The following is a 27,067-nucleotide window of genomic DNA, read 5'->3' as shown; positions in this document are numbered from 1 at the left end:
TATAAATACACACAAAAAAATTAGGATAAAAGTGCAACGGAGAGGAGTTTGACCCCAGTCTCACAATCCCCGAGCATGACAGGAAAGCGTGATTGTTGTAAAAATGGTCACATAAACACATTCGGACAGTTTTTGTATCCAATTGTGGTTTAATTCAAATAACAGGTGTTAATTTGTCAGAACGCAGCATATGATAGATTACAGTATGATTCTACAACAAACACACAATTGGCTCAATATTATTATAGGTACAAAGGATTTTTAAGGGATAGTTTACACAAAAAATGAAAATTTACTTTAACCTTAAGTGGTTATAAACCTTTATGAGCCTATTTCTTCTGTTAAACACAAAGGAAGATATTTTGAAGAAAGCTGAAATCCTATAACAATTGACCTCTGTAGTATTTGTTTTTCCTACCACAGAGGTCAATAGTTACAAGTTTTTAGCTTTCTTCAAAATATATTGCGTTGTGTTCGACAGAAGAAAGAAACACAGACATATTTGGAACAAGTGGGAGAGAGTAAATGATGACAGAATTTTCATTTTTGGGTGAACTATCCCTTAAAAATGTACAGTGAAGTGCGAGATGGGAACCGCGTCTAGCTCTCTGACAGAGGCAGAAAACAACACAAAATGCTGACGTGCAAGTTTTCTTGCTGTCTGTCTTTTTCTCAGTGAATCCATCCAATACATTTTCCTTCACTTAGCAGAATTTATTTTTGTGAAAATCATCCTGTACATCAGGAGTCATTTACATAGCCGGAAGTGAATTCTGCTGCTTGGAATGTGTACAGTGCTTCACTGCTTGGCGGGAAACACAGTTCAGTCGAGCAGGGCAGAAGCGTACAGGCTCACTTTTTGGCAGCAGTGGCTCTGGCTCGATTCAGGCGTTCCACCAGAGCATGATCAGTGGTTGATGAACAGCGTGAGAGAACTGTGCTGATCTCTGCATCATTACGCCTCTCGATAGCAGCCTCTGCAGCACCTTCCATGTCCCTGTGTAAGAGAGAAATATTTCTGTGGTATCTTAAAGTGATATTGCATCCAAAACTGATATTTCTGCCATCATTTACTCATCCTTCACTTGTTCCAAACCTGTTGGAGTTTCTTTCTTCTGTTGAAGATATTTTGAAGATATCTGTAAACCTGTAGCCATTTACTTCCATAGTATTTGTTTTTTTACTATGGAGGTCAATGGTTGCAGGTTTTCAGTTGTCTTCAAAATGTCCTATTTAGTGTTCAAGAGAATAAAGTAACTCATACAGGGTTGGAAGCACTTGAGAGTAAGTAAATAACAAGAGAATTTTCACTTTTGGGTGAACTGTCTCTTCATTTTATACATTCATATATTCACTAATGTACATAAGTTTAGGGCTTTGTTAAATATTTTAAACAACCCCCTTTATGCTATTTTAAATTAGTTTTTGGAGGTCTTGTCAATATAATAGTTTACATATTTTTTTCTCCCAATGTTTGAAATGGTTAAAGGTTGCGTGAAATTAAAATAAAGGTTTTTAGATGTTAGTTTCAGTCTGTTACTTTAAGGATATCTATTAGCTAGTGTGTGCCAAAAACAGCATCAAAATTTGCATTTAGAAAATACAAAGCAGATATAAACTAAATCTTGCAGTTTGTTATTTTTGCCATAACTGATCACGTCAAGGCTGCATGGTGGCGCAGTGGGTAGCACGTTCGCCTCACAGCAAGAAGGTCGCAGGTTCGAGCCTCGACTGGGTCAGTTGGCATTTCTGTGTGGAGTTTGCATGTTCTCCCCGTGTTCGCGTGGGTTTCCTCTGGGCGCTTCGGTTTCCCCTACAAGTCCAAAGATATGCGGTATAGGTAGGCTAAATTGTCCGTAGTGTATGTGTTTGAATGGGTGTGTATGGATGTTTGCCAGTGATGGGTTGCAGGTGAAAGGGCATCCATTGCGTAAAACATTTGCTGGATAAGTTGGCAGTTCATTCCGCTGTGGCGAACCCAGATTAATAAAGGGACTAAGCCGAAAAGAAAATGAATGAATGAATGATCACTCACCCATTAATGAAGATCTCTCCCTCATTAGCATAAACAGCTTTAAGTGCAAGTGGTACTCACTGCAGAGCCACATGGGCAGAGCTGAGCTCCAGCAAGGGGGAGCTTGAGCCCCAGCTCCTCCTTGCTGCACTTCTTCTACAAGTGATGTCACTGGGGGTTGGGGTTAGGGGCAGGGTGGGTGTACGCATTAAAACAGCTCATAGGAAGAGGAGCTGGAGCTCAAGCTCCACTCAAGTGGCTCTGCAGCGAGCACCTTCTCCCTGAAGCACTCCACCTCCACTGACTGCACGCACACCACACAAAACAGACGAGGCTTTTATACCTGCCACGGTCGCCGTTGTGATATTCTTTAAAACGACAGAGGGCGGTCAGAAGAAACTGACCGTAAAGTCAGACGGATAAACAGAGCAGTAGAACGTTTCTGGAACGGTCATATCATTAATATCATTCAATATTTTTAAACTAATTATTTTTATTATGTTTATAAATGATTTTGATGATTATAAGGATTTTTATAACCATTCAAGATTTTTTTAAATCAAACTTTGATGCATCACTTGCTTTTGTTCATATCTTGGACAGTTCTACCTATTAAAGTTTATTAAAATATTAATGACAACAGAACATGAGTTGCTCTACAAATATATTTTTTATTATGGCTAGAATACAAGCAAAAAAAAGAACACTTACTAAAAAATACAGATGTTTTTAGATTTAGCCCGCTCCACAATTCACACATTACTGTCTGGCTAGTTTCTGTCCTATGCTTATGCTGAAAAGGCAATAATTATCCAACATTCCTGACCATTATCACCAATAAAGCTTAGAAAAACAGGGCATCAGTATGTTGTAAACCGATAGTTTCAAATATTCCTTTCCAGTTATCAAAGAAATTATTTGTTTCTTAACTATAGTTTTGTAACTATTAAATTGTTTAAAATTCAAAATTGTAACGTATACATCAGTGTAAAACCTGTGAATGGTGGAAAAAACATATTTATGTAATTGTGTACCTGGGTCTCCTCTTTTGCCTTGGCCTCTTTTGGCTTTAACAAATTTATTACCAGCTTTTTCCAAACTTTTTAACAAAAACTTTCCTTCTTTCCCACTGCTGTTAAAATTTCTAGTCAAAAATTATTGATCATCTGGTTATCTCTATGATCACGGATCATAAACAGGCGTACCTGTTTTAGACAAACACTCTTAAAGTGATTCATAATCAACTCAAATGAAATGCGGCACCACGCGAACTGTTCACTCGAGTCAAAAAAAAATAATCTTGCGCTCCGCCAACCGAAATCATGTCACGCGCACCCAAAGCGAACCTCTGCAAACTCCGCAATGACATCACATTTGCCACGCGCACTCAAGCGAACTAGCAGACGCGTCAGGTATTAAGCAGGCTTGAGTGAGAAGCAGCCGTCAGCCATTACAATTTTCACACCATACCTGCCAAAGATAATGTCAGCAACTAACAGCCATTATAAATATTGAGCTGCCATATTTTGAGATGAAACATCACATACACCCTCTTTGGACTCTTGTAAAAGGGAGCATAATATGTCCCCTTTAAGACTAGAACTTCTGATGACTAATTTCAGGCAGTCGAAAACCAGAATTTATAAATGTCTTTTTTTTATAATTATTTTTTGGAGGTTTTCACCTTTTATGGATAGGAAAGCATAGAACATTGACAGGAAAGCATGGGGAGCAGAGAGAGGGGAAGGATCGGCATAGGACTGCACGGCGGGAATCAAACTCGGGTCGCTGTGAGCACTGGAGTGCATGTGTCGACGCACTAACCACTACACCACTGGTGTCGACATAAACTTCTTAAAAAATAAGAATATTGACCCAAAACTTTGGAACATTAGTGTATATGGCTAAGTATTTAAAACCTAAAAAATGTATTTTAGTGAAATGTTGCTTGAAAAAACAAGAGTAAATGTGCTATCTTTGTCCAAATCATTTTTAATGTACTGCAATCTATCACAACAACAGAAATATATATTTATAAATATTTATGTAATACATTGTATAAGCAGTTTTTGTAATAAACTCTTACCCCACTGCAAGGTGAGCTTTGACCTTCTGCTCAGGTGTGACTTTAGACACATATTTCCTGGCTTCATATTTGTTATGATGTTTAATACACACATCTACAAATGGCTGTAATATAAGAAAGACAGAGAACGGTTATTCACAATAATCATTCTTAGAGTAATCCAAGACCGATTATTAAGACATCAGTTACCAAATATCCAATAGGAGACTTTTTGCTTTTGGCAAATTTCTCCAGCTCGTCCCAGTCCTCCTTTTCAGCAAGAGCCTTCAACTTTAGCCACCAGAATCTGATGATGAGAAACAAGGATGCATCAGAGACTGGAGTAAAATTCATTTCGAGATTACAGTTGATACATTTAGCACTGGATTATTATCTTAAGCTATTGCTTTCTCACAAAATATTCTATAGTGATTACATTTGGGTCAGTTGGTGGTCTTTTTTGGCTGCTTGATTACATTCAGCTATAAATTTTGACTACCTCTGTGAGTGGTTGAATGTGTGATCAGACTTCTAAAAATGCATCTAAAGGAATAGGTCATCCAAAAATGAAAAGGCAGCTGCCCGCTGCGATCGGACATTACACCAATGTCGGAGATCCGGGGGTGTTATTAACTGTACCAAAAAGCTGAGGAGCGAGGGGAGGGGAAGGGGAGCTCAATTTCGGGAGTTTTCCAGAAGACAGAACAAAATGGGAGATGTGTCTGAAATACGGGAACTACTAAGAACTGTTTGCCCAGGCTGTGGATTAATAAAGCTAAATAATGTTCAGTTTCTTCCTCAGGCCAATCAAAAGAGCTCAATGTATCATTTGCAAGTGTTTACAGTTAATCTAAAAAACGGCTGATCATTGACCAGTGTTATACAAATCATCAAAGACCACGGATTCAGCTAAAAAACTTCTTTAAACCTACATATTCAGTGGCCTTTTAATTTTTCGATGAACTATTCATTTAATACCATGTGTAAACCGGGCCTCAGAGTTACCACTGAAGCTCAGAGAATGCCATTAATGATTCCCAACACCGCCGGCGGGATATGAAAGCGTTTATATGAATTTATTAGAACAGATAAACTATCAGTAGAGGACGCACCTCTTATCAGGCACTCTGAAGTCTTTGTAGAGCTGTTCTGCGTGCTTGTGCAGTCCCACAGACAGCAGTGTGGTCATAGTGTCATGAAGAGAAAAGCCCACGAGCGGCTCCCCCTTCTCTTCCTCCAGCTTCCTCTGAAACCGCAGCAGACGCATCTCGTCTTCTGTGCTCTGAGGCAGGAGAAAACAATAAAGACTATTATTACTCTTGATAAGGCAGATTAAAAGGCGACCTATTATGGAAAGAAACATTTCTATAAGGGGTTTAAATACAGTTCTATGGGAATAGTCTGTGAATATAACCAGCTTCTAATAGTAAAAATGAATTAATTGTGTTTTTTTATAATCACACTTAGTAAACACTTTAATTGACATTCTCCCTTTGTACATGTTATAAAAGGGAGAAAGCCCCGCCCAAAAGTGATGATCTCTCCCTCATTAGCATAGGATGTTAGTCTTGTTTTTAAATCTGCCACTATGCTGATACATAGTGGTTTGTAGCTCCGCCCTCTTTTGAAAAGAGCACAATCTAATTTGAATTTAAAGCGACAGTCACCAAAATTTCACAATTAGAATCAAACCTAAAAGGTGCAGTTTCAAAGAGTTATAAAACATTATTTGTGTGTTTTTTTTAATCTGAAACTTCACATACACACTCTAGGGACATCAAAGACTTGATTTATATTGTCCTTTTAATGTTCTGGCTGCTCAGACAATGAACTGTCCCATGTTTTTTTAACAGTCTGTAACCGAAAATTATGCAGTTTTCACCTTGGCAGAAAACTCATTCTTGGCCTTGTAGTACTCATCCACGGCACTTTGTAAAAGACCAATCCGAGCTTCTAGTCTCTGCAATTACACATACACACACGTTCATGTTTTTACAAGATGCATTCTTGCTAGAGGAACCAGAAAACAAAAAGCTCCTTTAAAAGCTTCAAATGCCTACCTGCTCTTTATAGCTGGCTTTTACATAGAAATTGCCCAGTTCCTCATGATCGTCATCTTGATTGAAAAGATCTTTCAGCGTATCCTGCTCCTGATGTTTACAAAACTGAAAAACAAACAATCAAGATTTTAATTTTAATCCGAGCTTTATTTTAATAAAGCTTCAATTATTTATTATCAAATAAATATTATTCAATTATTACTACAATTATTTCAATCCTAACATTTTTGGCGATTTTAATAGAGTTTGTAGAGCCAAATTATTTTCTTTCTATAATACAAGTAATATATTTTAATGTGAAGACTGATATTGAATAAAATCAGACAAAGTTTGTCTTTTAATTGCTTTAATTCTCTGGAGAATGAACCTTTTACACATCTACAGCTTCTGTGAGCAAAAAGATCTCAAGGATGGACTCACAGGCATTTTTAAAGACAATATTACAACGTTATAGATAAGAATTTAGATTCTCTACAGCTCCTTAACTTTTAAACAAGGAGTAGATTAGACTACACATGGCTATAATAGCCCAATGATTATAATGCATTTGATCTTTACTTTAGCAAAACCTTAATCAATCTATAATATCGATATATAATTGTCAATCATCAAAAGATGATCATCAATATTATAAATTTCGATCACGTTTTAGTTAATAACAACAACATTCATATATATATATATATATATATATATATATATATATATATATATAGAGAGAGAGAGAGAGAGAGAGAGAGAGAGAGAGAGAGAGAGAGAGAGAGAGAGAGAGAGAGAGAGAGAGAGAGAGAGAGAGAGAGAGAGAGAGAGAGAGAGAGAGAGAGAGAGAGAGAGAGAGAGAGAGAGAGAGAGAGAGAGAGAGAGAGAGAGAGAGAGAATAAATGACTTAAATTGATTTAAAACTGTTTACATCAGTTTACCCTCTTAAAAAAAGACCATATTTAGGCATTTTATATTTCTATAGTTCCTTTGCATTTCCACCTGCAGCAGATTGAGATCGATGATATTCTGGCCTTAGCATTATAGCTATATTCAGTGGTTGTTGACTTGCTCCTAAATATATACCCTTACCGTTTGTCTGTTACTTACTTTAAGCATAATTTCCATCCATACTCCAATCACTGACCACCTTCTTAAAAATATATCAGTTTTCTGTTCTGATCTCAAGCTTAGGCAAATTACTGAGAAAGCACCAATCAGAGGCCTCATTTTTAAGATGTCATCAAGTACAGTAGACTTCTTGCAAAGTATTTAGAGTATTTTGAAACTACAAAAATACAAGACACTAAAGTATTTTAATACAAAATATTAAGCCATTTTCATCAACCTTATCAAAATACTATTTTGTATTTGAAACACATATTTGAAATACATGCATCATCAATATTGCGCATCCATGAGCTTGGACGTCTGCATCCATACATCTCTGCAATGACTCAAATAACTTATTAATAAAGTCAACTGGAATGGCAAAGAAAGTGTTCTTGCAGGACTCCCAGAGTTCATCAAGATTCTTTGGATTCATCTTCAATGCCTCCTCCTTCATCTTACCCCAGACATGCTCAATAATGTTCATGTCTGGTGACTGGGCTGGCCAATCCTGGAGCACTTTGACCTTCTTTGCCCTCAGGAACTTTGATATGAAGGCAGAAGTATGATAAGGAGCGCTATCCTGCTGAAGAATTTGCCCTCTCCTGTGGTTTGTAACGTAATGGGCCGCACAAATGTCTTGATACCTCAGGCTGTTAATGTTGCCATCCACTCTGCACATATCTTGCACGCCCCCATGCTAAATGTAACCCCAAACCATGATTTTTTCTTCACCAAACATGACTGATTTCTGTGAAAATCTTGGCTCCATACTGGTTCCAATAGTTCTTCTGCAGTATTTGTGATGATTGGGATGCAGTTCAACAGATGATTCATCTGAAAAATCGACCTTCTGCCACTTTCCCAAATGATCAACTAGAAGTCAAGTTATTATTTGTTGCTCTTACAACTGGAATTGACGACAAGACTTGTCAGGTAGTGTATATATATTTGCATCTATATGTATATACAGAATTTACCTTCAGTTTTCAAAATCCCGAAACTCAATCACAGTTCTAATGGTAATGAAAATTATACTAACCGTCAGAAAGTATACTGTGTTTTACCTTAAAACAACTGGTAATTGTGACAACACTAGTGTGTACCTGTCTGTAGAGGCTCAGAGCCACAGGTTGGTTCCTCAACATCATGAAGAAGTCTCCTCTGTTCAGCTCATTCTTTAGGTACATCACCACTGTGTACACTAGCATGTGAAAATCAAAAACAGCTTTGCATTCATAGGAGAGTATTACAATATTTTTGTTTTACTTCATCAAATAAAAGTAGCCGAACATTAAAAACCCCACACTTCAATGGTACAGCATGTATATAAATAGTTCCTCAATAGGCAGCACATGATATTTTGGAATGGGTGTGTGTGAATGTGTGTACCGAGGTCTGTGTCACCACTCTCAATGGCTTTGCTCAAAGCCAGAGGACTTTTCTTCATTTTCAGCAGCAGTGGGACCTGTTCACCAGAGCGAGGCTCAAACTCCAACAGCTGAAGAGAGAGAGGCCAACACAAGCTGACTGACAACCCATAATATAACTTCAGAAAAATTCTACATCCGCTTGTGTTTTAATAAGCATACAGTCTGTGCATGCATGTACCTTGATGGCGAGCTCTGTTCGTCCGCTCTCATATGCTTTTGTGGCGATTTCAGAGTAGGATATTCCAGCAGTATCGGCGAGCTTCACACTTACAGCTTTTGCAATGACTTCATCAGATTCCTCCTTCTGCTGGACCTACACAAAGGAAACAGACGTTTATATATGGTTTAACTGATGGACTCTACTCTCACAATGTCATACATCATTTACATTTAGACATTTATATCTTCACAAGATTCAGCAATAGCAAATAATAAAATCGATATCTGCAAATGTACTTGATATTTTGTAAACAATAGCAGTGAAACCTGTAGTTTTATGCTCATAATAAATGGTAGAAAACAACTTTATCATGAATATTTTGACACTTAGGTTCATACAAAAGCTGCAGTGTTTATCTGAAATGGTGTAAAAATGTTTGCTTTTACTTTCGATTAATTAAATGCATCCTTAATCATGAAAACACAGTTCTGAAGAATCTATGAACATTGCATGAATTACTTTTTGTGTACATTTTTATACACACATTCCTGTTGAATGCAGCAGGAATTTACACACGTGCATTTATAAGAGTCACTACTCAAAATCTCATCATAAACAGCATTGTTTAAATAATATACAGCAAATAAGAGATTCATCTCAAGCTTCAGTAAGAAGTTTTTGCATAACTTGCACTAAACATAACGCCATTTTTCAGAAACACAAAGGGCTCTATTTTAACGATCTAAGCACAAAGTCTAAAGTGCATGGCGCAAAAGCATTAAGGACATGTCCGAATCCACTTTTGTTATTTTAAGGATGGAAAAATACGCTGTGCGCCCCGGCGCATGGTCTAACAGGGTTGTGCTTATTTTCTTAATGAGTTATGGGTGTTTTTTGAGCATAATGGGCATCAAACCAATCAGAGTCTCATTTCAGATTCCCTTTAAGGGTCATTTGCATCACGCCATGGTGCATTTGCTATTTACATGGCAGACTTTGTAAGTGGAAAAACTGAACGCTTCACTAGAGAGTAAACAGTTAAACACACCATCTGCAATGTGAGGATAAAGAACGAGCCTCCTCCATTCGACCTCTTTTTTTTCTCTTTGCTTTACTTTTACTCTTCACTTTATTCCTTTACTTTTATGGAGTAAGAAAACGGTGTTGTACTCTCTCCACTCAAGGCATCCATTAGTCTACATAATTAATTTAGTTTGTTAAGCACAAAGATCTGTTCCAAAACTATTTCTAAATTCAGTTCTAATTTCCAGCAAACGAATAAACAAACAATAATAACGAAGTGTGATAAAAACTGATTTATATCCAAACACACGGCCTATTCTTATGCCTCATATGGTGATGCATACATCTTAAAAACCCAACAGGTGTACAAATCTAAGCATGTTTTTATTAAAACAAATATAAATATGCATATAATAAATAATACTAATAATAATAATAACAACATTATACAAATGCAGATTGTCATGAATAAACTGAAAAAAGCCCCCGGACATGAAGAAGGCATTGAGGTGGTGGTTTTTATATTCATGTAGAAAATAATAATCATTGTAACAATTTGCCAACATGCCTTAACACACCTCCTTTTTAGACCAGCACACCCATGAATCCACAAGTGGCGCAAATGGATTGATTTGCTATTTAAACAACGTGGCGCAAAACGTGAAAATTAGGGTTGTGCTGGTCTGAAAAAAGCAACAAATCGCGTGAAACATGTCTTGCGCCTTATTCCACAGGGTCTATGATAGGGCCCTAAGCGTCATTCAATTGCTCACTCAGATTTATTTACCTGTGAGGGAGTAAAACCTCAACTCACTCAATGCTTTATCAGCGTGTTTTTTTGATGTTAAAGAATGGATGCTTTTAACTATGTAAAGTTAAAAGAAAACAAAACAAAATTTACTGTGTTTGCTCCAAAAAAGCAGCAAGTGATTTAATTTTTAATGCATCATCCTTGCCTGGTTGTGTCAAACCTAGTGTGAAAAACCTGGGTTTTGTCATTGATAGCGACCTAAAATTGCACAAACAATTAAGTGCTGTGCTCAGGACTTGTTTTTATAATTTGCATTTGCTAGTGAAGGCTAAGCCTTTATCCAACTCAGACTTTGAGAAAGCTATCTCTGTCATTGTATTCTCCAGGATGGACCATTGTAATTCTTTATTTTATACAATTGATGTTAATACACTGATGTATATACAAAAAATTAAAAATACGGCAGCAAAAATGATCGAATCTGCAAAAAAAATGTGATTCTGTGACCTTGTTATTAATTTCATTTAACTGTCTGCAAGGAAGATTAAGAATCATTTTAAAGATTATTGTATTTGTTTTTAAAGCTCTGCACAACTTAGCTCCTGGCTATCTGATTAATATGGTGACAATTTACAGTTCGCCTAGATCCATGAGGTTTGAGAAAAAAAAAAAACCCCGACTTTTTTGCACTACCAAAAGAAATATAAACATTGAGGGCACAGATGTAGGCTCTAAACTGTGGAACGATCTTCCTCTTTTTCCATCCTCTCGGCTAAATCCCTTATGATTTTTAAAGTGAACAACAACATCTTCTTAATGAAAATGGAGAGTTTTAAAATGTGTTATTTTGATGTGTTTGTCTATGTGATGTGTAGTGTAGTGTGTGCATTCTCTTTTGTAGTTTGTTTGTCTAGCCATGTGACTGTACACCCCCTTGGGCAATGTGAATTGTATTAAATGGTGCTATATAATTAAATAAAGGAAAAGAAAGTTTTTGCATAGCTTGCAGCAACATAATATCAAGAACCAACATTGTTTGTCTGTGTACTCATATAATGCTGTGCCATCGTAAACTTGATTACATTTATATTCTATTTATAAACATAAATAGTCACTATTACAATATTACCAGAAATAAAAGACATTTTTTCAACAAATTATTGCAGCCTAAACTTTTCCTTTTTTGAAATGTGTCATTTTATTACCACGATAAACTGTATCTGACATAAAAGACAACACACAGTTATAATTTAAATAATTATCATACAATTCATAATTACAAAAATTACATTGAGACAAACATGGCCACTACAAAAAAAAAAAAAAAAAGAAAAATCTAAATCCTGACCCTGATACACACATTCACATACCTTGAAGCAGGCCCAGTGTTTGAGCACACGACTCACTCCTTGATATTCTGGAGTCTTCAGATATCGACAAACCTCAATAGCCAGTGGGTAGAGTTTACGATAAACCAGTCTAATAAAACAGAGAGGTAAAAGCCATACATTCATTTGAATAATCAATATTATTCCAACAAAGTGAAATCCTGGTCCCGCAAACAGCCTATTCACCTGTCAATAAGCACCTGTACGGTCATCTGCTTGAACTGAGTGTGGGTCAGAGGAATCCCTATGGTATAATCTCGAACTGCATTCAACACTCGCAGGTCTCGGCACATACTGACAAACTGCTCTGGAGGAAAATTACTCAAGAAACACTTCCCAAAGGAGGCCGCCTGCAGAGAGAGCAAGAAACAAGGCAATAAGTTTATGTTTAATGTCATGCCTTACTGCAAATGAAATGCGTCTTCTCTTATTATGTGCAGCACCACTTGATGAGATTCAAGACTTGTGAAGAGATGATGCCAACCATCGAGGACTTTGAAGACAATACATACACTTAATACACTTTATTGAACATGTTCACATAGACACTACCTTTATACTACATAACTGCAGGTTAACTGTTAAAAGCTATTAGTTACTAGTTAATTAGTTAAAGTTATTAGTAACTAATAAAGTTATGGTTACTAATACCCTTAACTTTACTTATTTTGATTGTAATGCAATAATGTGCACCAATAATTATTGTGAAAAATAAACTAAAATTTTATTGAATTATTGATAGATGTGTGTCTCACCCTCAAGAGTGTTTTCTGTGTCTCGGGTTCATGTTCATGCCCGGCGGCCTCCACACACTGTCGTACTGCTTCGCTCAGCAGACTCTGCTCTTTAATCTCTCTCAGATACTCGTCTGCCTTCTGACTCTCTTTCTGCAAATATATTCACGAACACAAGCATTAGACGTGATGACATCACTAATATAATTAGCATGTAAAATTACGGCTGCAGGATATTGGAAAAATCTGACATTGCGATATTTTGTTTTGCTGCGATATACAGTATATTACGATATGAATATAATTTCACCAGATGATCTGAATAGTTTTATTTGGAAAGATTTCATTAATTTAGATTGACTAGAGTGATCAAGCCTTTTTCTGCATAAGATACATAAAATCTGCATATATAAAACAATTTATAATAAAATAAATTTTAAATAAATAAATAAAGGTTAAATAAATAGTGCTTCATGGTTTTCTTGGGAGTCTAACAGTATTGAAATATAGAAATTAAACAATTAAATGTAAGATAACATGGTTATCTTGGTATAAATAATTTTATACAATAATATTTTATACAATTTAATAATATCTTTATCCTTTAATCTTTAATAAATAATCAAATCGTGCAATGTGACTACTGTGGATACATACGCTGTGATGCAATTGCTCAAACGACATATTGTTCATCCCTATTTAAAATGACAGATTACTTCATCATATTTAATTATTATTAGTACATAATAGTGCTAAAAATGTATCAAGATTGATCTTGATTAAAGTTTGTTTTGACATAAGGTATGTGTGTGTATTATATATATTTATTATGTATATGTAATACAGATGCATACATCAAACAAAACATAGACATATGGCATAGATATTTAAATGTGTGTGTATGTATATGTATGTATATATATATATATATATATATATATATATATATATATATATATATATATATATTGTATCACACATATAAATTTAATAGCTAAATATAAATAAACATTTTCTCAAATCTATGCATGCATGTGTGTTTTATATATATTATATACACAGTAATAAATGCAAACACATATTATTATATTACTTCCATACAAAGTTTTTTTTTTATTTGGATGTGATGGATATTTGCCCAGCATTAATAATAAATATTAGTAGTAATACCATTAAATATTTTAGAATTATTTTCCTCACCAGTGACCAGCAATATACATGATTGACATTTACACCCTTTATTATTTTGATGAATAATACAACATTGTACACAAAAAGCATATTGTTTAATATAACATTGTCGTTCAATTTAAAATTGTAAATAATGTTCAATTTCTTGTATGGACAGATTGTTTAGCTTCATAAGACCTCAATGTGCCATCAGAAATCTTCAGGTATTAATTCTGTTTTGCCTGAATATCTATTTTTTATTACTTAAAGTCTTGATAATCATTGATTTGCATTTTATAAATTACCAAAGCAGATGAACATTTTTGGGTTACCTGTCCCTTCAAGAAAGGGATAGTTTAAAAATGGAAATATCCCCACCATTTCCTCACAAATAAGTGGTTCTAAACTTTTATGAATTTCTTTCTTCTGTTGAACACAAAAGAAGATATTTTGAAGAATGTTCGGGGAAAAAAAACAGTAGAAAGAAGTAGAAACAAAACATACTATACAATGGCTGTTTTTCCCCCAACCGTCTTCCTTTGTATTTTACAGAAGAAAAAGTAAAAAAATAAAATAAAAAATAAAAAGGTCGGATAGCTAGTGAAGAATGAGTAAATGATGGCAGTATTTTAATTTTTTGAGGAACTATCTTATCAAGACAAAATTAAGGACGCATTGCACACTTTTATAAAAGTGTGCAACTTCTAAAATGGCCATAATTATGAATCTATTATATACTTTTTAGGCAACTATAAGAGTTGTATGCTTTTAGGATACTGTGCAAAGGTTAAAGAAATGTGTGTCCTGAATAGTAAATGTGTCTTACCTCATATTCTTTATGTGCCTCCAGCAGTAAAGCTCCAGGAGCCATTGAGGCAATTTTAAAGATCTCCTCACAAGCACCTGCAGAAAATCATAACACTTGTGCATTTGTGAAACATGGAGACCAGAACCTTTCGATTCATTCTAACATTTGGGGTTAAACGTTTTCAAATACATACTTTTATTCAGCAAGCATTTATTCAACTGTTCAAAAGTCCAAGTAAAGCATTTAAATGTTAATATTCACTATAATTGTAATAAACACTGATAATAAGAAGAAATGTAGTAGCAAATCAGCATGTTCAAATGCCTTCTGAAGGAATTATAGGGATAGTTCACCCAAACATGAAAATTCTGTCATAATTTACTCACCCTTTACTTGTTTCAAACCTTTATGAGTTTCTTACTTCTGTTAGACCAAAAAAAAAAGACATTTAGAACTAAGCTGGAAATCTGTAACCATTGACTTCCTTTGTATTTGTTTTTCCTACAATGGAAGTTAATGGTTACAGCTTTCCAGCTTACTTTAAAATATGTTCAGTTGTGTTCAACAGAAAAAAAGAAATTCGTAAATGTATGCAACAACTAGAGAGAGAGACAATTTTCATTTTTGGGTGAACTATCCCTTTAAGTAAGTCTTTTAAAAACACTCAGTGGACAAAAGTGGACATTTTTCCTGATGTATTTTCTAACCTGGGACCTCTTGCAGAAGCTCATGGTGTGTTCCACTGATGATCCGAACCCCGTCCAGCTCTGGCACCAGAATTGAATCATCATCCAGATGGTATTGAATCGTTTCTTTACACTCTCCGACCACCAGGAGGAGCCCGTCCCACATGACCACTGCCGATGGCTGCTGACTCTTGGGCCTGCGACACCTACAAGACAAAATCAAGTAATGAAATACAAATCGTGAGTAAAAAAATATATACATAAAACGGTAAAATGCTTTCATACCAAGCCATCTGTCTGGGGGGTGTTTTCATTTTGGTTTCGACCTCGCTGAGTTTCTCCTACATCAAGAAAACAATAATAGATGCAGTATTATCAACGATTTAATGAAGGTTTAAAGGGATAGTTCACCCAAAATGAACATTCTTTCATTATTTACTCACCTTTAACTTGTTTAAGTGTTTCTTTCTTCTGTTGAACACAAAATACCGTATTTTAAAGAAATCTGTAACCCTTGACTTTTGTAGTATTTGTTTTTTCCCTACTATGGAGGTTAATGGTTACAGGTCTTCAGCTTTCTTCAAAATGTCTTCCTTTGTGTTCAACATTAGAAATGATTGGAATTATTTTAGGGTGAGTAAACAGTGAGTAAATTTTCAATTTTTTGTGAACTATCTCTGTAAGACAAATGATCAGTTACCCCTTGTGTGCTGTTGGGGATGTTTTCATCCACTTTGGGGTGATTTTGAGTCTTTAATTGGCCACAATTTTTCTCTGGGTTTCAGCAAACGGAATGATTTTTGGTCTCAAATCTCATTTTGACACATATTTTAGGAAAATGCTTTGAAAATGTTAAAAAAACTCAACAATACACTCTGGACAAATTAACTACCCTTTCGTTATGGTCAGGGCTGTTTTTGCCCTATTGACTTTCATTTTAATAACATTTTCTCAATTGCCATGTCATGTTGATCATCAGTTGCAGTGTAAAAAAAAAAGCTTAATTTCTGCCTTCTATATGGAGTATAGAGTGTGTGTGTGTTGTGTTTGTGTTTACATGGCACACCATGATCGCATTGTGAACATTACAGTAAAGAGGTGGACAGAGTCAGTGTGCATTGTACACTATACATAAACAAGACTGTATGAATGAACTGGTTTCCATCACTGAACAGTAATGCACATATTTTGAGTACTGTCATTAGAGATTTTCCAAACACCCCTGATATTGTTGCTGTGGATGAAGTATTGAAAAACATCTTGATTATGGAAGCAGGCTGCTGTTTTGACGCATACATGGATTTATGCTGTTCAGAAAAAAATGTTGAAATATCAACCATTAGTAAATGCTCTGAAAGTATGTGGCTACAACATAAAGTTAATTGTTTTAATCTACGGTAGCCTAGGACATGTTCATAAACTGTGTGTGAGGGGACTATGAATTGCCGGACTCAGAAAAAAGACTCTAAACAAAATGCAAAGTACTGTTCCGTGTCTGCTATAATAGGCAGTCTGCATGTGTGGAGAAGACGATGCCATCTTTATCCTTAATCTATTTTCTTACTGCTATGCGCAGACTTGATTTAGTGTTTTAATATTGTCACACAAAAGAAACTCAATGGTTGTATCTATTGCTTGTACTGTGAAACATCACAGGCTCTTTATGATTATTTCAATGCTGTGTTGCTGTAATAAGTATTAGCTATTCTAAATAAATTAATCAAATGTGTGTGTGTGTTTGTAAGTGGGAGAGAGACATTTGTACACTTATCTTGATATTTCTGAGAAAATCTAAATAAGCGCCTCAGCTCTCAGAACATAGTAAACATAGTGAGTATATTTATGCACACACACTTTACTCAGCTCCAGAAACATTTTTGCAAAGGGTTAATGCTGCCAACTGATGTTCAACAATAAAATTACACATTTGACCTTTTTCCAACAGGGAAAACCACCAACAATCAAGAATGCAAGAGTATTTGCTGTCATGGCTTTGCAATAAAACAATGTCATTAAAATGGAAGTCAATGGGGCAAAACAGCCCCGAACATAAAGAAAGGGTAGTCAATTTGAGCAGTACACATGGGTTAAGTGAAGGACAGATAGTCACCTAGAACACCAATTGCGAGTTTTTACCAAGATAAACAGCTTCATACAATACAAAGAATGATATCGCTGGCTTTCTCTTACCTTTAGGTTGGACGTGCCCATCCACACATGGCCAGAGTCAGTGAGGAGCGCAAGATATTTATAACTGAATGAGACACACATGTGAAGTATACTGGACGCTTGTGGAGAGAGGCCTGGAGGAGTCTGACACACATATACAAACATTATTTATTTTAGCAGATGCTTTCTTATTAAGATTACACTTAGTTTGATGAACCACACTAACCAGCTCCAGAATAAATCACATCAGTGGTAAAATATTCATATCATTAAGAATGAAATCAAATTAGAAAGAGTACTACAATATGCACGATTTATGGGTGTTTACATACTACCATTCAAAAGTCTAAGATTGTTAACATTTTGAATGTTTTATTTGGAATACAGTTTCTTCTGCTCACCAGTACTGCATAACTTCAATAAAGTGAGTATAATAAAGTTATATATTGTCACAATAGAAGATAAATGTTTCTATTCAAATGTATAAAAATACATAGATACATTTTTATGATGGCAAATTTTAATTACTGGCAATTTGACATCATTACTCCAGTCTTAAATGCCACATAATCCTTTAGAAATCATTCTAATTTCAATAGTATCTATATGCAGCCTTGATGATGCAAAGTGAGACTGCATATCTCAGTAACGCAATGTCAGATACAATGTACTCAATGGAGCTAGTGAAATCACTTTGAGGGGTAGGGTTAAGAGTGGGGTTGGGTGAGCATATTAAAAAGCATTGGATGCAGCTCAGATTGCACTGCACCAGGGCTGCATCCAGACCACTGTCTCTAATTTTCTGATTTGCTAAACCTCCCGAAAAAAAAAATGCCAAAAATGGTTGTGCTGCATAATATATGTGACCCTTGCTGGACCACAAATGGTCTTAAGTGCATGGGTATAATATATATACTTTTTACAATACCCCAAAAATGTGCTGTATGGGTCAAAATATTTTGTAGATTTTCTGTAAATATATCAAAACTCAATTTTAATCAACACATTTAAATCAGTTACGTGCATGCTAAGCACTTACTTTAAACTTTAAAGGTAAATTTCTTTGCAAAATCTCAGCTTTTTACCACTTATGACTATTTTTGTGGTCACATACTGTAGAAACTGTGATATATTTATTCAGCATTCTTTGATGAACAGAATGTTTAAACAATCAGTATTTTTGTAACACATTTATAGTAATTTTTCTACCAATATATAAACAAACAAGCAAACTTGCTGACCCTAAACCTTAGAACGGTAGTATAAAATATCATAAAACACATTATAAATAACACAATCCACTCCAAAATGCAGCATATTGGACCATCTATTTAATGCTTTTGGACTTTGGTTTATTAATCTGGAAGTGTATTTTATTGAATGAATAAATCTGAATGTCTCTGTAAGGTCTTTACCACAGGAGTGCAGGCTGTATTGTCCAGGACGAACAGATGAGCTCCACTGGCCACCAGCACTTTACTCTGCCGGTCCTGAGTCAGCACGGCCCAACATGATGGCGCTGCCTGTATACCTGAAATGAAACATTAGTGAATTAAAAGAAATTTCCTTTTGGGGGTTACAAACTTTAACCTTCAATAAAGGTAGTGCATTATAAGTAATGCACGTTTTGTAATATTACTTTTCTAAATAACAAGTAATGCATTACTTAAATAAATTATGTATTAATATGTTAGTTAATTTTTGATTGATTAAACTAGTCTTTAAAAAATAAATTGCTGAATTAAAACAAATGTAATCTTGTTGGTTTACGCACTCAATGAGAGCACGCTGTGAGGGAACAGATAGTCAGGAAAGAAGATTCAGGCCGGAGCCTTACATTTCTGCAATAGAAGTATTCTTGCTATTGTGAACTCAAGAAAAGGAGAAGGGGATTGTGTCAAGTGTATAGTATGTGTGGATGAAAAACACAACAAGACATGAGATTAAATTTGATCAAAAATCCTTATATTATTATGTATATTCCTTATATTATTATGTATATTATTAAACATGTGAAATGTTTACAATCTGTCTTTTGAACAGTTCAGCATTTCATGTTGCTCTTTATTTAGGCTTTATTGCAATCGTTATCCCAATGGACAGAGAATTTACTGAAATAATAACACAAAAAGTACAAAAGTAGCAAACACAGCATTTTCAGTAATCTGGATATACGGCATGTACAGCCATCAGGAAGTTCTCAGAAGATAATATTATTCCCATTATTATTTTTTATGTGTTGTTAAAATGTTGTTGTGCAAAGATTCGGTACTCCACCAAAGGTTGCAGTAAAAAATTCTTATTTAGCAGCCAGTGCTGCCATACAATATATAGAGCAAATGGATCCAGACTTTATATTTGCAGTTTGACTGTTGCCAATTTGTTTCTCACATTTTTTTCCCCTCCATTTTATTTTATAATAATTTATATTTATATTGTTTTATATATTTTTAAGCCTATTGTGATTCATTGCGTATATATGTAAAACAGATAAAAAAATTAGCATCATATATTATAAAGAAATGGAGCAGTGGGGTGGGGGGCTCTGTTGGAGCAAAGATAATTTTTTGTCTCTATTTTTCAAATCTCGTTGAAATTGTTTGATTGAGTAAAATGTCAATAAAAAGATTTGGAAAAAAATGTTGTCATGCGGTTGTAAACCTGGTTGTTAAATGCTATAAAAAAGGGGTCACACTTTACAATAGGGCTGTATTAGTTAATGTTAATGCATTTACTACCATAAACAAACAATGAACAATACATTTATTACAGTATTTATTAATGCTAGTTCACGTTAATGAAAATACAGATGCTCACTGCTAGTTCATGTTAACTCACGGTGCATTAACTAATGTTGGCAAGCATGAATTTGGATTTTGAAATTATGCATTAGTAAATGTTGAACTATGATTAATAAATGCTGTACAAGTAGAGTTCATAATTAGTTCATGTTAGTAAATACATGAACCAATCAAACCTTATTGTAAAGTGTGACCAAAAAAAGGAAAAAATTACACCACCAGCAAATTTTGAAAGAGTTAAAGCCTCAGCCAGGTAAGAAAAAGTAACTCAAAATAAGGTAGCACATTACTTTCCATAAAAAGTAAACAAGTAGTACAGTTAGTTATTTTTTGGGGGAGTAACTCATTATTGTAATGCATTACTTCAAAAAGTAACTTTCCCGAACACTGTCAATAAATGTACTTCATCTACAGTGAATCTAGCAAACTTATGTTTAAGAGTGTATCGTCATAGCAGCCCAAAGAAGTCATATTTTACCTGGAATCTCCGGTAGCCGCCTCAGTTTGATGTCATCGATATTTGTGGCCAAAGTGAACCGCAAGGCACCTGTCAATATGGCAACCCCTGTGCCATAGGGTGAATGAAAAATCTTGGTCTCCAGTACCTGACTCTGAGAAACTTCCTGTGAGAGAATTAATAATGAATGAACATTGACTGAAAGAAATACTTTAAAGGTCTCATGAAGTGGTTTGAAATGAGCATTTTTATTCAGTGTTTGACGTAATCTCAACCGAAACACGAAGAGAGGGTGGGACATAGTGTAGCTCCTCCCCTTTTATAAAACAGGCAATAGCGTTTTGCTTCATCACCGCTCTGCCAGTGAGAGTGGTTGAGCTTAAACGCATAAGATGAGAAGCGTCTTGAAGGGGGCGGGGCATGTCAGATACTAGAGAGCATTTGATTGGTCACCATTTGATGACGTATGAGGTGACGTCAAAAAAAACGTTGATCCATTTAGGCGGAAATAACAAGCTACAAGCTTTACATGGTTATATCAGTTTTATATCGTCTAAAAGCAAATTTTGTCACTGTTTTGGAGCACATTAGCTTATAGATATCCTAAGAATGAACAATTATGATCTAAAAAACTTTATGCTAATTTTATGGGACCTTTTTTATTTTATAATAATTTTTTCGGGGTTTTTTCACCTTTATTTGATAGGACAGTAGAGAGTATTGACAGGAAAGCATGGGGAGCAGAGAGAGGGGAAGAATCGGCACAGGACCGTGAGGCGGAATCAAACTCGGATCACCGTGAGCACGTGTCGACACACTAACCCAGGCATGAGCAAACTCGATCCTCGAGGGCCGGTGTCCCTGCAGAGTTTTGCTCCAACACTAATCAAACACACCTAAACACCCTAATTAGTGTCTTCAAGATCACTAGAAAACTACAAGCAGGTGTGTTTGATTAGGGTTGGTGCAAAACTATGCAGGGACACTGGCCCTCCAGGATCAAGTTTGCCCATCCCTGCACTAACCACTACACCACTGGCGCCGACAATTTTATGGGACCTTTAAAAGTATAACATTACAGATGCATCCTTTTGATCGCGAATGCATTCTCACATTGCCCATGCTGAAGTGTCTCTTGAAGCCACCCAAAAGATCATAGACGAGCACAGTGCCATCCTCCTGAACACACAGTAGGTCGTCAGACACCGTCCATCCCAACTGCTTCACCACACCACTCTTCCACTGAGACAAACAACAGAGAAAACACTATAAGGCATTTCTGTTTTTAAAGCATTTAAATAGAGCATCTAGTCAAAGCTAAAAACTGTTATTGTTTTGTCTATTTATTTATCTATTCATCAAGGAGATTGGCTAAGTAGTGGTGTTTTCTTACTGGAAAGCTGGCCAGGGGGAGTCCTGAGGAAGAGTAAATCTCTAACTGAGGTCTGGCACTGGGAGAACGTCGATTGTGCCATTTTAGGAGAGCTGATAAAGACAGAAGTGTCAGTCTCTTTGAACACACAAGAAAAACTCTATGTGCTGAGATTTAATATTGCTGAATTATATTCAGCAAGGCTGATCTCACCCAAAACTCACCAATGGGACCCCCGTATGGAGCTGCAGCAAACAGACAATCTCTCAGACCGTCTTTGAGATTCCAGCCCATCTCATACAATTCAATCTTTCTGTTTCAGGAAGAAAACATAGATGATGTCTGATTTGCTGGACAATGCTAATCCAGGTCTATTCATCACAACCTATGCTTTCTATAAAGACTCATTAAGTGGATCCAACAATTCCGTTTTCAAGATCGAGTCAAATTTGCAAGTTTTAAAGAGACAGTTCACCCAAAACTGAAAATTCTGTCATCATTTACCCACTCTTCACAAACCTGTATAAATACTTTCTTCTGTTGAACACAGATAATATTTTCTGACAAACGCTGATAACCTGTAACCATTCACTTCCACGTTATTCATGTTTCCTATGAGGAAAGTCAATGGTTACAGATTTGTAACATTTTTTAAAACAACTTCTATTGTGTTCAACAGAAAAAAAAATAACTCATAAAGGTTTGGAACCACTTGAGGGTTAGTAAACAGTGAGTAAATTACATTTTTTGGTGAACTATCCCTTTTAATGTATTTAAAAGTAGACAGCCACAGAATACATCATTTTAGTGGAATGGAAATTACATATGATTATCAAACTAAAACAAAAAAATGTTTGAAAACAAACATATAAAGTTTAAAACTAGGTATATTATTAGAAATGTATCAACTTAACGTAATTTATTATTCACACTACTATTTATAAATAAATATCTCTAACATTCACAGAATGGAAAAATCATGATCATACAATTTTAATTATCCATAAAACATAAATAACAAGTTAATTTGGTCCATGGTCCATAAATTGCTTACCATGCTATACTTTGAATATTTGGTCTAACTATGACATATAGACATTATTTGGTAAATCTTTCATAAATAAATGAGAGCAAAGGGTTTGGCTTTTGTATTTACAGTAGTAGATCACATATCACTTGAGATTTCTGCCAATATTTTATTTAAAATGCTATTAAATACGTATGTTAGAATACTCTTCATGGATTTTTCAGCCGCTTTTAATACTGTTCAACCTAACCTTCTTTTAGAACGTCTTCATAATTTAGGAGTAAGTAGTTGGTTGATTGTATGGATCAGAGAGTTTTTAAAAAACCGACCACAACGCGTCTGTGTTAATCATGTTATGTCTGACTGCTCTGTTTTAAATATAGGGGTACCTCAGGGATGTGTATTATCTCCTATTTTATTTTCTATATATATTAATGAACTTCAGTGCAATATTGGTGACATTTTTAAACAAACAATTAAATACTTACAGAAGTGTTCATTAAGAATTAAATGTATTATTTAGACACATGTATTATAGAGCATCGGTTGCAGAAGTCAAATAATTAACAAAGATTAGCATAATTTAATTAAAGCATAATTTTGCCAGCATAAAAAAAGTTCTTGATGACAAAACAGTTTATAAATAGACAATACAATAGTATTACTATGTCTAGATCACTTTGACTACAGTTCACATAAAACAAACATTGAGGTAAATTTGGTTGGAACAGCTAGACTAGTGTATTCGGCATTAAACTCCATTGTGTTATAAATAGAATTATGTTTTCATTATAATAAGTTCATTATGAAATGTAAAAAATAAATATTGCATTAGTTAATATGATTAAAGTAATGTTTTCTATTTATTTTGAAATAAATTAGGAAATTATCCATGGCAACTTTGTAATATAGTTTGATATATTTACCTTCGGCCCAATTCCCTTAATCAAGTTTGGTTTTTGGCCCTTCATAAGAAAAAGTTTGGGCACCCATGCTATATTGTTTACCATGGTACTTTGAGGTAAAGTTGGTTTTATATTGCACATTCACACATTCTCCTTACTATTTACAAATTCTAAAATAGGGAAATCATATTATATTAGCAACCCATGACTATCAAAGTACAGTACAACAATGTTCAATGTCAATTAAATAGTGCTAATGTTGTTTTGAAGTCATACTTAAGTGAGATTTCAGACCAAATATTCAGATTAGCACGGTAAACAATATAGAGACTGTTAAAATATTGAGGTAAAGTTGGTTTTATATTGGCACATTCGTTCATTTAACTGTCTCTATATTGTTTACCACGCTAATTTGAATATTCGGTCAGAATTAGCATGCAAGTATGACTTCAAAACAACATTAGCACTGTCTAATTGATTGTAAACAATGCTGTACTTTGATAATCATTGGCTCCTAATATGATTTCCCTATTTAAATTTGCAAAGAATACTTTTCAGAGATTATAATATTAAGGAGAACGTGTGAATATAAAACCAACTTTACCTCGATTGGTACTTTATTTGGTGTGGATTCGAAGGTAACAATAAGCACTGTTTAAAATTGACTGTGAACAATGTTGTACTTTGATAGTCATTGGCTTCTAATATGATTTTCCCATTTAGAATTTGCAAATAATACTTGTTTAAAATTATATTATTAAGGAGAAAGTCCGAATGTGTAAATATAAAACCAACTTTACCTCAATAAAACAAGCTAAAGTGTTTGTTGACATCTGTAGCCTACAGAAGCCAACGTAGCAGTACGATAATGGTTCAAGTCACAGATTGAAAACAGATTTTCGATGTTTCCAGAAAAAAAGTTGATACAATTAGTGTTAAAGCAATGCTACACTTCCACAAGAGAAACAGTTTGTTGTGCTGCTTTAATGACAGTGCCTCATGACACCTGTCACATGACTGATTCCTATTCAAAACACACATCCAGTTTAAACGCTGTCTTTAATCTCTGCATAAATGTCCACGCAAACGCAGACTGCTGCTTTCATGCACTCATTTTGTGCATAATTTAATAAACAGAAACGAAATGAAAAAAGCATTTATCTGATTTACCTGTAAAAAGCATCGCCCAGAGGGTTCCAGTTCGCTGTAACAAACGCCATCACCTCCTATGCTGCTGAATCTGTGAAATATGTTGAATCTTATTACAACTGTTCCAATTAGCGCAGCATTATGAGTATATTTTTATTCTGTTTATCATTCTCCCTCGCCCATCTCTTCCTCTATCTTCTTCTTCTCTCTCATTGATGAGGTTGAACCGAGACCAGCGCAAGTGTTTGCTGCCTTCTAGTGTTTTGGCAGTGGGAATACACATAAAGAATAACGCATTCGTTTTTATTATCTACTATATAACCCTTCCCTTACCCTCGAAGAATATACTTACACACAGGGGTGTAGTGAATTAGGGGCCCTAAGCAATTCCAGGTATGGAGCCCTAGTATTACAACTCGAAACATTCTCTTTTGCTATAGATTTTTTTCCTCTGTAGATTCATTAGTATTTTTTAGTGAATAAACTGCATGTTAAAACTATATTTTAAGTGGAACTTTTATATTCTTAATGTAAAATTGAATAATTCAATGAATTATACAATAATACAATGAATTCACAAATAAAAAAACAAGTTCACAAACTAACTATGCACAGTTAATTAGCCATATGTGTGATTAGATTTAAATATTTGCATGTGCAGTACAGAAGGAACGTTCCACTTTTCATGGGGGCCCCGGTTTTGAAAAAAGAAGTTATAACATTAAAATCTTAACGGTTATAGACAGATTTTACAAGAAATGATAGAAAATTTAAATAAAACTTATATGATTATATATTAGGCAGGGCCCCCTAATTCACCTGGGCCCTAAGCGGCTACTTACCTCGTTTATTGGTCAAGTCCACCCCTGTTTACACAATTATTAAAAGTGTGTAGCCTAATAACCATTTAAAATGGCCCATTTCAGACTCATGTGTGTATGGAGTACCTTTTTGCATCAAATATAATTTTGCAAATTACAAATTTCATCATTGTATAATGATGGTTTGTTCTGTAGACTGTCGAAAAAATATAGCTTAAAGGGGCTAATAATATTGACCATAAAATGGATTTTAAAAAAATTAAAAAACTACTTTTATTCTAGCCGAAAGAAAACAAATTAGACTTTCTTCAGAAGAAAAAAATATTATCAGACATACTGTGAAAATTTCCTTGCTGTTAAACATCATTTGGGAAATAATCAAAAAAAGAAAAATATTTCAAAGGGGCTAATAATTCGGACTTCAATTGTATTTACATTATTTTGGCAAATAACACATTTTAAAAATCATATTTATTCCAACTGGACTGGTAATGGTAATTATGAAAATATGATTGATATTTTCTGGGTAGGCCCTCCATAAGGTTTAGAGGTGTGTCTAATTCATTACAGGTGTTCAGTCAGGTTGAGTTCAGGACTTTGTGCAGGCCAGTCCAATTCCTCCACATCAAACTTGCTCATGTCTTCTTGGACGTTTTGTTTTGTGCACTGATGTGAACTCAAAATAATTGTAAAAGGAAGGGAGATTTCACCAAACTGTTGCCACAAAGTTAGGAGCATACAATTCGATAAAATGTTTTGGAATGCTATCTTGAGTGAATATTTTATAAAATTACATATTTCAAATGTTATGATGTTTTTCTAGTTTCTTAAGGATGAGGAGGACAATATAACAATATTTCTACATATTTATGTGAAATGCACATTTAAAAAAAAGCTGCTATGAAGTACATTGATGTAAATTGCAAAAAAAGAAAAAGAGTAAGCTACAGTAGAAAGAGTACTGTAGTTCGACGTGACAAATCCA

General features: G+C 34.8%; 1 protein-coding gene across 1 annotated transcript; it reads right to left on the bottom strand.

Moving 5' to 3' along the window:
• Window positions 1-129: 129 nt before the first annotated feature.
• On the bottom strand, window positions 130-25,486 carry vps16 (VPS16 core subunit of CORVET and HOPS complexes). Its single transcript, XM_056459513.1, has 22 exons — window positions 25,283-25,486; window positions 22,405-22,493; window positions 22,202-22,293; window positions 21,922-22,050; window positions 20,830-20,974; window positions 18,966-19,081; window positions 17,572-17,694; window positions 15,667-15,722; window positions 15,403-15,587; window positions 14,714-14,790; window positions 12,739-12,870; window positions 12,170-12,333; window positions 11,966-12,074; window positions 8,840-8,974; window positions 8,621-8,729; window positions 8,335-8,432; window positions 6,140-6,244; window positions 5,962-6,039; window positions 5,192-5,361; window positions 4,290-4,386; window positions 4,101-4,204; window positions 130-997 (listed from the first exon to the last, which is right to left on the bottom strand). Exons 1-22 carry the CDS (start codon window positions 25,330-25,332, stop codon window positions 853-855), a joined length of 2,508 nt encoding a protein of 835 aa, XP_056315488.1. The 5' UTR covers window positions 25,333-25,486; the 3' UTR covers window positions 130-852.
• Window positions 25,487-27,067: the final 1,581 nt, after the last annotated feature.

The sequence above is a fragment of the Danio aesculapii genome, chromosome 6 (assembly GCF_903798145.1).
Source record: "Danio aesculapii chromosome 6, fDanAes4.1, whole genome shotgun sequence".
In the NCBI taxonomy this organism is placed as follows: Eukaryota; Metazoa; Chordata; class Actinopteri; order Cypriniformes; family Danionidae; genus Danio; species Danio aesculapii.
This window is presented reverse-complemented; position numbering and strand designations above follow the sequence as displayed.

Bases quoted from the DNA above. Each gene is read 5' to 3' on its own strand.
- vps16 (XM_056459513.1), bottom strand. From the start codon at position 25,332: ATGGCGTTTGTTACAGCGAACTGGAACCCTCTGGGCGATGCTTTTTAC. The intron at 22,494-25,282 runs GTAAATCAGATA...TTCCTGAAACAG, and splicing joins CTGGGCGATGCTTTTTACAG to AAAGATTGAATTGTATGAGA. The intron at 12,871-14,713 runs GTAAGACACATT...ATATATTTGCAG, and splicing joins AGGCACATAAAGAATATGAG to AAAGAGAGTCAGAAGGCAGA.